The sequence below is a fragment of the Penicillium expansum genome (genome assembly GCF_000769745.1).
Source record: "Penicillium expansum strain MD-8 chromosome Unknown contig294, whole genome shotgun sequence".
Classification (NCBI taxonomy): Eukaryota; Fungi; Ascomycota; class Eurotiomycetes; order Eurotiales; family Aspergillaceae; genus Penicillium; species Penicillium expansum.
This window is the reverse complement of record NW_015971224.1, coordinates 251,510-263,662: the sequence shown is the minus strand read 5'-3', so window position 1 is coordinate 263,662 and position 12,153 is coordinate 251,510. Positions and strand designations below refer to the sequence as shown.

The following is a 12,153-nucleotide window of genomic DNA, read 5'->3' as shown; positions in this document are numbered from 1 at the left end:
TCACTAGTGCATACCTTTGAATCCCTGCCGAAAAGCAGATAGATATTCATTCATTATTCATAAATATAAATCGGTATGATACAACTGTATGATCTTACAATAGCCCCACTCAACAGCGCTCAAACACCCGATACAGTCCCTTCAAATCTGCAACCTCAACCACACCCCGCAGCAATCGTGACGTGGCAACCAGCCGTGCACGCAAAGCAGGGAAAACAGCATACTCCAACATGCGAACCATCTGCGCACGACGGGCCCTAACAAAAGCATCTTCGCCCTCGATCCCAGAGCCATCGGCTACCACCGGGCCCTGCGTAGCCGACTCCCCCGACATGTCCTGGGTAACTGTCTGTGAAAGAACCGGAAGCTGCTCAGGCGTGTAGAAAGTAGCTAGCTCACGCAAAAACGTACGGAAACAACCCTCCTCACTACCCCAGTCCACATACGGCCCAAGCCTCAGCAGGAAACGAGGCAGTTTCGCCAGCGCCGGCAGATACCCCTTCAGCAACAGCGGGATAGCAAGCAAGTCCCCGTCGGGACTGATCTGCAGCGAAAAGTACTCATTCAGCATCTCGCGACGCTCGACGAGCGTGCGTGCTATCATCTCCGGTGCATTGGCGAAGATGGAATCGGCTTCTTCCCCGTTCGAGTCGGAGTGTTCTTGCCGTTCTGATTCTGCGGCGATTTTCAGTAGATCTACCAACTTCGGCGCTGGGTCCAGTCGGATTACCCCGAAGTTGCCGAAGTCGGTTAGGCCTACTTGGTAGAAGAATTCGTGGCATGCGAGGCCGTAGTCGATTAGGTATAGTTTCACGCCTGATTGGATTGCTGCGAGTCGCCGTCGCTCGTCGACTAGTCCGACGTAGGTGTGGGATGCGAACATCTCGGTTAGTGTGTTGTGCATTTCGGAGCGGACGGAGGCGCGGAGACTTTTGACGGATGAGAGGGCGATCTTGAGGGGTTGGCGATCTGTTGTTTCGTATTGGAGGCCGTCGTCTAGGATTGGTTTCGTTGGGGTGTCGGTTTCTGTGGGGGCGTTTGGGTTGTTTGGGTCGCGAGGCGAGGCTGTGGCTGGGCCTAGCATTGCTGTGATTTTGCGGACTTTGGAATCTGTTCGGATGAGGTTGTTTTCGTAGGGTCTCTTTGTCGTTGCGGGGGTTTTGGGTGTCGCTCCGGCTTTTGGTGCCTCTCCTGTTCTCTCGTGGACTGGAGTGCCTTGATCATTTTGTAGAGACTCGATGGTCTGCACGCCAGGTAAGAGGCTTTGTGTTAGGAATGTGCGACTCGAGTCGACTTCAGCCAGCTTGGATCGGATTTCAGTGCAAACAAGCTCGATGATCTCGTCTTCATTTAGGAAATTCACTTCGCGCTTTGTCGGGTGTACATTGACGTCGACGCGGCTAGGCTCGATCTCGAGATCAAGATAGACGAAAGGGTGGCCGCCCTTGGGCAAAAAGGCAGAGTATGTCTGTTCAATTGCACGCTTAACGGCAGTCGACTCCACCGCGCGATGATTAATGAAAAGCAGGATCACTGTCTTCTTGACATGATAGTTGGCGTTGGTAGCCAAGCCGGATGCGCGAAATCCGAACTTTGTGTCCTCCAATTTGAATTCAACGACCTCATTCGCCACGGCACTGCCGTGAATCTGGCGGATCCGATCAACCGTATTTGCGCTAGCTGGAGTCGAGATGCTCACACCAGAGTCTCCGTGCTTGCGGCACGAGAAAGCGACCCCTGAGCAATGCACTGCGTATCGGCCGACGACATCGAGAATTTTGGCATATTCCTCGCTTGCTGAGCGGAAAGCTCTTCGTCGAGTGGGGACGTTATAGAAGAGATCCTCGACCTTGGGCTTTGTTAGCTTGAAATTATACCATATGTTCATCTGTTTAACTCACGGTGATCTGAGTTCCTCCTCGACCAGCCGTTGCCTTGGGTGCAGAACTCTGGCCTGGCTTTGCCGGTATCAACTTGCCATCTCCGTAATGTGCTCGCCAGGCGCAGCTGGATCCAGCAGTTTTCGTTGTGACCGTTAGATGTGCGATGTGACTGATACTAGCTAGAGCTTCACCGCGGAACCCGTATGTTCCAATGGAGGTCAGATCCTCAAACTCTTTGAGCTTAGATGTAGTAAACCTCTCGCAGAGGATAGGGAGATCATCTCGCTAGATAGTGTTAGATACGGCTGTTGTAACATCAAAGTTGACTTACATCAATGCCATGTCCATTATCAGTAATCTGGAGTAGCTTCAGGCCACCTTCCTTGATTAGGACTTCAATTGAGGTGGAGCCAGCATCGACGGCGTTTTCGATGAGCTCCTTCAGCGCGTGCATTGGAGCAACGATAATCTCCCCAGCAGCAATTTTATTTACAACATCGGGATCCAAGGCCTGTATGGGATTTAGTATTTGTTCTATGTGATAGTATACGATAGGATTCATGCGCACGCGTCACCTTACCTTAATTTTCTTGGGTTTAGGGGGCTCCAGAGGCTCATTTTCCTCTGCTGCGCGCTTGGTGCCGCGTTGATCGACAGGCTCAATATTCATATCGTCTTCTTCCATCATGAATTTCTGATATCAGGAAGGTGTTCGCTGGGGGGTTGGATTGCGAAGTACGCGTAGTTGGAGAAAAGGCGAAGACCCGATAAGGCGATAAGAGAGCCTAGGCGTCATTGTTTGCGGAGATCGTTTGCTCCGCTGTATTCTTCCCCTCGCAATGAATATGCAACGATTCGGTCGCATTTGTCCTCTGCATCTATTCGTTGCTTCGATGTCATAAAGGGAACCACGGAGCTCACGGAGCTTGCCCTTAATCATCTCAGGCGCACATAATGAGCCCCGCAAAGATGCCCCTTCGGGCTGATGAAGAGATGGGCAAGAAAGATGACGACCATCGACCATCTGATCAAGCGCGCTTCCTACCTCGGCAGCACCGAGCCATGCCTCGACCTCGCCGATTACTGCTCGCTATCATTGCGCTTGTTCTCGTCTATGAGTTCTTCAAGCACATGCCGACAGACCTAGCACCCGCCGCGGATCGGTTCGACCCTGCGATTGCGAAGCTACGAGAAGAAAGCCTTGCCAGATTGGGTGCCTCAGATAAGCCACCTGCTGTGCTCAAGCCAGACACTCTACAGCCAGACAATTTGCCACCTGTCAAGGTATCGGAATCAAACCGAAAGGAGGAAGCTTACGATGGGATGATCAAGTTCTACGAGTTGGCCCACTCTCTTCCTCGCTACAAGTATTCGCAGAAGGCTGCCAGTCGTGCAGTTGTGTTTGCAGCGTCAAGTCTCCACAGTGTGTCGGATCTTTTGCCCCTAGCTTGTCGGATGGCTAATCAGCGGCTGAACTATGTTCATTTCACCCTGATGGGAAAGGAGGATGTTTCAATTGAAGGAATCAAGGAAGTTAACAGAATCAGAGATAGTGAATGTCCAATGACATGGCACGGTATGATATTGAGATTATGATAGTCGAACGCGTTTTGCTGACTTGGCGATAACTAACAGATGCTCGGCCGGACTATGCACCCAAATCTACCGATGGCCGTATGAAGCGGTCCGTGATAGGAGGGTTGCAAAACATACAAATCTACCTCAGCCCCGAGGTTATCATTACACAAGGTCAGGGGTGGGAGGATTCCTTTTTCTGGGACGGGGTTGAGGTCTATTCTCAAGAAAATGGCATTCCTCACCTTGCTCTCTCTACTGCTTCAAGAGACCTTATGTGGATAGCCTCGCTGGACAGCGAAGCTCTTCGGTGTAAGTTATATCCCCCCCTCTTTGGTATGTCTTGTCTGGAGATGCTGACTGTACGTGCAATAGCGTGGAATAAAATACAAATCGAAATGGTGGTGCATGCACCCTCCGAGTCTTCTGGGTCGTTGATCAGGCTTATGAAGTCATTAGATGCAGCCGACTATTTAGGATCGGCTCCAAGTTTGACAATAGAGCTGCCTCGGCGGGTAGATTCGCAGTTGCTCCTGTTTCTACAGCATTTGGGCGGGTTGAACCAGCTTTCTGGCCGAATCACTATTCGGCGGCGCATCCAACCGCATGACATGGATACAGCAGAATCATCGCTTCGAACCGTGGAGTCGTTCTATCCACGGGACCCTGAGGTGACACATTTGCTTCTGCTATCTCCACAGACCGAGCTCGCACCGTCATTCTATCACTATCTGAAGTTTGCTGTACTGAACTACAAGCAGTCTGCCCGGGCCAAGCGCATATTTTCCAATATGATCGGCATCTCACTTGAACTGCCATCATTCAAACCCACGGCTGATAGCCAATCTTTTACCCCGCCGCCCATGACCGTTGAAGGCAAAGAACAGTTTCTCCCCTCGTTCCTCTGGCAGGCCCCCAATAGTAATGCAGCTTTGTACTTTGGTGATGCATGGGCGGAGTTTCATTCCTTCATGGCCAAGCGCCTGTCAACTCCGCAATCCGCGGAGGCCTCCCAAACAAAGATTATATCGGAGAAATATCCGGCTTTTATGGAACACATGCTCGAGATGATCCGTGCCAAAGGATATTATCTGCTATACCCATCATTCCCAGGCATCAAATCTTCTTCGATTGCCACAGTACACAACGAGCTATATCAGACCCCAGAAGAATTCGAGAATAGCAATCCCGCAAGCTCGGTTGAAGAAGCCACTCAAGTCATTCATGATCCAACTCAACCGCGTACAGGTGGGATTTCTGCCGGGTTGGGGTCTATTGAAAAACCGCTGAACCGTGCATCAACTGTTATGCCACTGCTTGACTTGTTCTCTTCGGGTCTCCCCGATCTTGATGCTCTGCCTCTGCTTTCATACGATGGAGAGGAATTAACGGCTACGGCATACAGCAAACAGACGGAAGAATATGCCAGACAGTTTCGTACTCATTTCGGAGGATGTGCCAGAGATGGCAAGATTGATGAGCCCTTGACAGACCAATTATTTTGCATTTAAGAATGAATTCCCGGCGAAATCTCCAGGATTTGAGTTGTCATTTTACCGGCATGTTTACCGAGTTCAGGATACACGAGAATAGTCGGCCGTACATGTGGCCTGTGTTCTTGGCTATGTAAGACTTCAATAATCTGGCCTACTTGGCCCAATATCATATTAGAAGCATTATGTGGAAGAACATACCGACGTGTTTTTGGATGTCTCTTGTAGCTGTATACGAAGGCAGTAAAAACCATTAATTATACAGAGAAGCTTCCTATATATAAACAGGGATGTGGAAATTTGAATTTCATTTTGAACATACGCTCAAGTAAATCAGAGTCATAAGCATTCGAGCCATAGAATTGAAGTCGTCGCATTGGAAATCCAAAACAATGACGAGGGCCTTCCGCAGGGCTTGGCATCTTATGTAATCCAATTCCGGAGCTGCACCAGACCGAGCTCTGCTTCTCCATCACCAGCTTACAATCCACTTGCATTACACTTTCCTTGCAGAATTTCATCTATTTCTGCTTTGTAACACTATCTTCTGCTCATCTGCTTGATACCGACCTCTCCCACGCCGCTTCGATCTCCCCCCGACTTGGTCCCCAGCTACCATCAGAAATGGCCAACGAGGGCGAACGGCCAACCTCCGCCGACAAGGGCAAGGGCAAGGTTGATGATGTTCGCGAGTTGAACGGAAAGAACAGCGAAAATGGCGAGAAGCCAGTAGACGAAAAGAAGAAAGATGAGGCATCTCCAGATGGTACGTTGCGATAAGGCATTTCCCAGGTTCTCGCAACGGAGCATGTGGTTTCTCTCAAGTGTCCAAGGTAGCACTCAAAGCAACATGCTGACAAAATTATGTACAGATGAACTTAGTGAAGAAGATGAGCAGTTGAAGAGCGAACTTGAGATGCTCGTTGAGCGGTTAAAGGTACCGTCACTCTCCTGTCCCATGCGCATAGCACAATGACGTTAATCATCTTCTTTCCTCTCAATAGGAACCCGATACCACGCTCTATGGACCTGCTTTGGACGCAATCAAGAACTTCATCAAGACTTCTACATCCTCCATGACAGCTGTTCCTAAGCCTCTCAAATTCCTCCGACCGCATTATGATGACCTTGCAGGGCTATACGAGCAATGGGCCCCAGGCCCTGTCCAGGTTGGTTCCGCAGCGCTTCCATTATTTTGTGTCGATCTAATAATATTATTTCATAGAACTCGTTGGCTGATATGCTGTCCGTGCTTGGAATGACCTACGGAGACGAAGAGAAGCTGGAGACCATCAAATACCGCCTGCTGGCCAAATCGGAGGACCTTGGCTCTTGGGGTCACGAGTATGTCCGACATCTCGCGCTGGAAATCGGACAGGAATATCAGAACCGTTTGAACGCAGACCAGGATACTCAAGATCTAGTGGATCTTGCCTTGTCGCTGGTCCCCTATTTCCTGAGTCACAACGCCGAAGCCGATGCGGTTGATCTCATGAGCGAACTGGAAATCATCGAAGATATTCCCCAATTCGTTGACGAGAACACATACGCTCGAGTCTGCTTGTATATGGTCAGCATGGTCAATCTCCTCACTTACCCTGAAGATCAGCAATTCCTTCGAACCGCCCACGGGATCTACGTCCGCTACAACAAACTTTCGCAAGCGATCGTGCTCGCTATCCGGTTGAACGACACTGATCTTATCAAGAGTGACATTCACGCCACGACTGACAAGGCTTTGAAGAAACAGATGGCCTTCCTTGTCGCCCGGCAGCAGATCTGGCTCGACCTCCCGGCCGAGGATGAGGAGGGAGAGGCGTTGGCTGATTGTCTCAACAACACTTCCATTCCGAAGCACTTCAAATCTCTGGCCAAGGAACTCAACATTCTGGACCCCAAGATGCCGGAGGATATCTACAAGACACATCTCGAGAGCAGTCGCGGAGCCGGCCTCACCAATCTTGATTCCGCACGACACAACTTGGCCAGCGCCTTTGTCAACTCGTTTGCTAACGCCGGCTTTGGTAACGATAAGATGATGTTAGTGGAGGGCGATAAGGGCCCATGGGTGTGGAAGACCAAGGATGATGGCATGCTTTCCACAACTGCGTCGCTCGGCATGCTGCTACACCGTGATGTCGAGGATGGGCTGGATAAGATCGACAAGTTCACCTACGCGCAAGAAGACCAGGTTAAGGCCGGTGCACTGCTCGCTATTGGTATCCTGAACTCCGGCGTCCGACTTGACTCCGACCCCGCCCTTGCCCTCTTGAGTGACCCTGACAACCTTGAGGCGAAGAACGTGCCGATGAGAGTTGCGTCCATCATGGGTCTTGGTCTGGCATACGCCGGTTCCAACAAGGAAGAACTGCTTGAGGTTCTCCTTCCGATTGTGGAGGATGCCTCACTCGACATGCAGTTGTCTGCCATGGCAGCAGTCTCCCTGGGTCTCATCTTTGTCGGCTCATCAAACCACCAGGTTAGCGAGGCAATCGCGACGACCTTGATGGACGAGGAGCGTCAGAAGCAGCTCAAGGACAAGTGGACGAGGTTCATGGCCCTTGGTCTGGCACTTCTGTACTTCGGCCGCCAAGAGGAGGTTGACGTTATCCTTGATATCCTTAAGGCAGTTGACCACCCAATGGCTAAGCCCACTTCAGTCCTTGCCTCAGTATGCGCTTGGGCAGGCACTGGTACAGTGCTCAAGCTACAAGAGCTTCTGCACATCTGCAATGACATAATTGAGGAGAAGGAGGAAAACAAGGGCGATGAGCTTGTTCAGTCATACGCTGTTCTCGGCCTGTCTCTCATTTCCATGGGCGAGGATGTCGGACAGGATATGATTCTCCGCCAGTTCGGTCACCTCATGCACTACGGATCTAGCAACATTCGCCGGGCAGTTCCCCTGGCTATGGGTTTAATCAGCCCCAGCAACCCACAAATGAAGGTTTACGATACACTGTCCCGTTACAGTCACGACAATGACAACGATGTTGCTATTAATGCCATCTTCGCCATGGGTCTCTGTGGCGCGGGTACCAACAATGCGCGTATTGCACAGCTTCTCCGGCAATTGGCCAGCTACTACCACCGCGACCAGAACTCACTATTCATGGTTCGCATCGCTCAGGGTCTCCTACACATGGGCAAGGGTACCATGACTCTTAACCCCTTCCACACCGACCGACAGGTCCTTTCCCGTGTCTCAGCAGCGGGTTTGCTTACTGTGCTTGTATCACTCATCGATGCTAAGCAATTCATCCTCGCTGAACACCACTACCTGCTCTACTTCCTCATTACCGCCATGTTCCCCCGCTTCCTTATTACTCTCGACGAGGACCTTCAGCCACTTACCGTCAACGTCCGCGTCGGTCAAGCTGTGGACGTGGTCGGCCAAGCGGGTCGCCCTAAGACCATCACTGGATGGCAGACTCAGAGCACACCAGTCCTTCTGTCCCATGGTGAGAGAGCTGAGCTTGAGGATGAGCAGTACATCCCTCTGAGCAGCACTCTTGAAGGTTTGGTCATCTTGCGCAAAGTAAGTTTCCTTATCTCAGATCCAAATTGCCAGTACTAACCTATCTTCCAGAACCCGGACTACGAAAGCCCCGAATAAGCAAGCTAGACTAGATATTCCCCGATTTACATCCATTGCTCGCAACCAGCGGGACTCGTATAGTGGTCGGGTTATCGTTGGATCTAATGTATTCAGAACGAATGAAGAATAGCATGGATTTATTTTACAACTTTTATTTCTGTTTGGCTTCTACCACAACTGCTAGAGTCTGTGAGTAGACTACTCCGTATGTATTTTGGACATCAGTGGATCTGTGAAGCCTGGTGTTTACGAGTAGAGACACCCATCTGGAACTCATCTCTTGCCTTTTATCTACATTTGAAAGATATTCAGCCAGAATTTTGTAATTATCGCCTGGTGCTATCCAAACAAAGGCGAAGCTATCAAGGTTCTCATCCAGGATAGGAAATAGGGCTTAGGGCTAGGTTCTTATCAACTTTTTTCCTCTGCTGTATCGTTGACTGGCTCAACTCGTCTTGAAGTTCTGGTTTCCAACGAATCAATTCAAGGAAATTAGAAGAAAGTGAAAAGCTCCTTCAGTTCCTCGCAACCATGAAACTCGACGCTAAGGCTATTCGTTACCTTACCAACGAGGATTTCCGAGTTCTTGCAGCGGTACTTATCGGCCCCTCCTCTTGGGTTTACCCCGCGATGTTCTTTCTTTGGGGGATATTCTGTCGCGCATTCTTCATTAGCTAACATGTGAATTGTCATAGTGTGAAGCTGGCAGCCGAAACCATGAGGTCGTTCCAACACCGTTGATCTCGCAACTTTCGGGCCTCCGGGGCGGCAGCGGTGTCAACCGCGCAATCTCAAACCTCGCGAAAATCAACTTGATTGCAAAGGTCAAGAATGCCAAGTGTATGCATTTCATTTACTTCTGTGTCTGATCTTATCACTAATACAAGTATTTTACATATAGATGACGGCTACCGACTCGCATACGGAGGATTGGATTATCTTGCGCTGAACGCGCACCAAAAGTCAAAGGTCATCTATTCAGTTGGCAACCAAATCGGCGTGGGAAAGGAATCAGACATTATCGTCGTGGCAGAAAGCAGCGGAGCGCAGCGCATTATGAAAATCCACCGTCTCGGCCGTATCTCATTCCGAACAGTCAAGACGAACCGTGACTACCTACGACACCGCAGCTCAGCCTCATGGATGTACATGTCTCGATTGGCAGCAATGAAGGAGTTCGCTTTCATGAAGGCTCTGCGCGAGAACGGATTCTCCGTCCCCGAACCCATCGCCCAGAACCGACACACCATCGTCATGAGTCTAATTGATGCTTTCCCTCTGCGCCAAATCTCAAAAGTCGCCAACCCCGCTGGGCTATACTCCGAGCTTATGAACATGATCTTGGATCTTGCGCGATACGGTCTTATCCATGGTGACTTCAACGAGTTCAATATCCTTATCAAGGAAGAGCTAGACCCCGAAATGAAGGGCAAAGAGCTCACTGAGGAAGAGGAAGATGAGCATATCCGGCTGGTCCCGGTTCTCATTGATTTCCCTCAGATGTTGTCTGTTGACCACGTTAACGCCGAAATGTACTTCGACCGTGATGTGGAATGTATCAAGCGTTACTTCAAGCGCAAGTTCCACTTTGTGAGCGACTCAAAGGGCCCTACTTTCGCCGAGGCTAGAAAGAAGCTCCTTAAGAACCCTGGCAAACGCCTGGATGTCGAAGTTGAAGCCTCAGGTTTCTCACGCAAGATGGCCCGTGAGCTCGAGGCTTACATGGCCGACGTGGGAGTCAAAGGAGATGGAGAGGCTTCTAAGGATAGCGACGATGATGACGATGAGGATGAGGATGAGGATGATGAGGAAGATTCTGGATCTGAAGCCGAGGAGGCCAGTGATGCCCACGAGACCAAGGACTCTGAAGATGTCGATGACAGCACCAAGCGGTTAGAAGAACTTCGAGTCTCGGGATCGGCGGAGCAATAAAAGGAAACGATCTTGGGCTTTTTTAATGACTATTTACGATGAATAAAGCATGTAATATAGGTTTCAAAATTTCCTATCAAGGAATATCTTCTAGCATCTCAAACTCTTCGTTTAGGGAAGAAACATCAAACATATACCTAATACTACACTAAATATACAGTGTAATCATTTCCGACTCTTGCTTGAACATCCAAGATTTGAGTGTTGCGTCGTTCACTACTGGCGTGTATATCGAAGTCATGTGACTAGATCGGCCAACGCAGTTTTGATGCGCGGTCCGCAAGCACCTCCAACCTCCAGATTCCTCCACTCAACAACACGATGGTGCGTCTCAGCAGCGTTCAAGCGAAAGCACTTCGCCGCCTGCAAAACCAGGCTGGTGTCCAGCAACCTCCCAAAACCCAATGGCCCAGCGTCGTCGGCAAGCCCGTGTACCTGTACGTTGCCCAAAATTTCCAAGAACCCGAACTCCGCTCGATCAAAAACAACATCTCAGCAGAATTGACCGGCTCAATTGGACATTTGCCACAAAACAAAGAAACACCATAGCTAATTTCTCGCCACATTAGGCCTGAATTCCGCGTCGCTCTCGTCCGAACCCCCAACCTCACCCCCCGATATGCTCAATTCCGCGTCCCCCTCAACTTCAACAAGTTCGATCTCCGCAGCTACCTATGGCACTTGTACGGAGTCGGAACCCTCAGCATCCGCAGTTACGTCCAGGCACAACCAATCACACGAATCTCGCGCGATGGCAAGGGTTTCGGCCCATGGCGCCGACCTAAGTCGCAGAAGCGCATGACTGTTGAATTGAAGGAGCCCTTCGTGTACCCCCAGGAGCCAAAGGATCTGACCCCGTATGTGACGCCCATTCTCACCCTTCTGGTTCTTTTCAAGTTCAATTCCTTTGTTTTCCCTGCCTACATTCCCAATACTACACATGCACCTCTAATCAAACTGATCATCATAACTAACCAATTTCCGCCAATAGCTGGGAGCATGAGAGTTGGTCAAAGGCCGAGAAGTTCCAGATCGACCTACAAGAAAAGGAGAACCCCAAGCCGAACAAGGGTGAACAGCCCGATCGCGAGTTGCGCGAGGCCTACAAGGAGCAGGCCAAGGCGCTGCTCGAGAAGAAGGAGACTTGGAGACCGACATGGAAGGCTATGGGCTTGGAGCCACACCAGGCGGCTAAGAATGGCGGCTTCGTCCCTGCTTCTACGCTGCCGGCTTGGTTCGCTAAGGGACGGAAGCACGGAGCGCGGTAATCGTTTTTGATGGGATTCGTTGCATTGTTCTGAATGGTTTGTTTTTCTCCCTCCATTGGGGAAAATTGGTGTTTCTTGCTCTATCTTCTGGTCCATGTTAGCTTGGCTGGATCTGTGTATTATACTCTGGGTAGATTGTATACATCTTGAATATGGCGTATCATCTTTTCTGATCTGGTCAAGGTTTACTTGAATCTAAGGTAAAATATATTTTATGAATTGTGGTGTTAGCGATAGAAAGAAACCCGATATGTTGAGTGATATAGACACGAAATATTGACTGGCATGAACGCATCATAAAAGACAAGCTGATTAAATACAAGTCACTGGGGCCTGGGGCTATTATACGCTATGCAAAAATGAGGGTGGGGGAGACCAGAATGCTGGACAACAGATGAGAGAGA

At 50.0% G+C, this 12,153-nt stretch overlaps 4 protein-coding genes across 4 annotated transcripts; 3 read left to right on the top strand and 1 right to left on the bottom strand.

The window, feature by feature from the left end:
- Positions 1-109: 109 nt before the first annotated feature.
- On the bottom strand, positions 110-2,568 carry PEX2_087400 (mismatch repair ATPase MLH1; the record flags this gene model as incomplete). Its single annotated transcript, XM_016746010.1, has 4 exons — positions 110-1,849; positions 1,902-2,168; positions 2,215-2,394; positions 2,464-2,568. 4 exons carry the CDS (start codon positions 2,566-2,568, stop codon positions 110-112), a joined length of 2,292 nt encoding a protein of 763 aa, XP_016601615.1.
- Positions 2,569-2,837: 269 nt separating this feature from the next.
- Positions 2,838-4,969, top strand: PEX2_087390 (uncharacterized protein; the record flags this gene model as incomplete). The annotated part of the gene is made up of 3 exons (XM_016746009.1): positions 2,838-3,459; positions 3,519-3,770; positions 3,834-4,969. The coding sequence occupies 3 exons, from the start codon at positions 2,838-2,840 to the stop codon at positions 4,967-4,969; spliced, it is 2,010 nt and encodes a 669-aa protein (XP_016601614.1).
- Positions 4,970-5,575: 606 nt separating this feature from the next.
- Positions 5,576-8,567, top strand: PEX2_087380 (proteasome regulatory particle base subunit RPN1; the record flags this gene model as incomplete). The annotated part of the gene is made up of 5 exons (XM_016746008.1): positions 5,576-5,717; positions 5,824-5,888; positions 5,956-6,120; positions 6,177-8,489; positions 8,541-8,567. The coding sequence occupies 5 exons, from the start codon at positions 5,576-5,578 to the stop codon at positions 8,565-8,567; spliced, it is 2,712 nt and encodes a 903-aa protein (XP_016601613.1).
- A 513-nt stretch (positions 8,568-9,080) lies between these two features.
- On the top strand, positions 9,081-11,749 carry PEX2_087370 (protein kinase RIO2; the record flags this gene model as incomplete). Its single annotated transcript, XM_016746007.1, has 7 exons — positions 9,081-9,143; positions 9,245-9,389; positions 9,451-10,441; positions 10,642-10,707; positions 10,745-10,918; positions 11,051-11,338; positions 11,473-11,749. 7 exons carry the CDS (start codon positions 9,081-9,083, stop codon positions 11,747-11,749), a joined length of 2,004 nt encoding a protein of 667 aa, XP_016601612.1.
- Between the last annotated feature and the right edge of the window lie 404 nt (positions 11,750-12,153).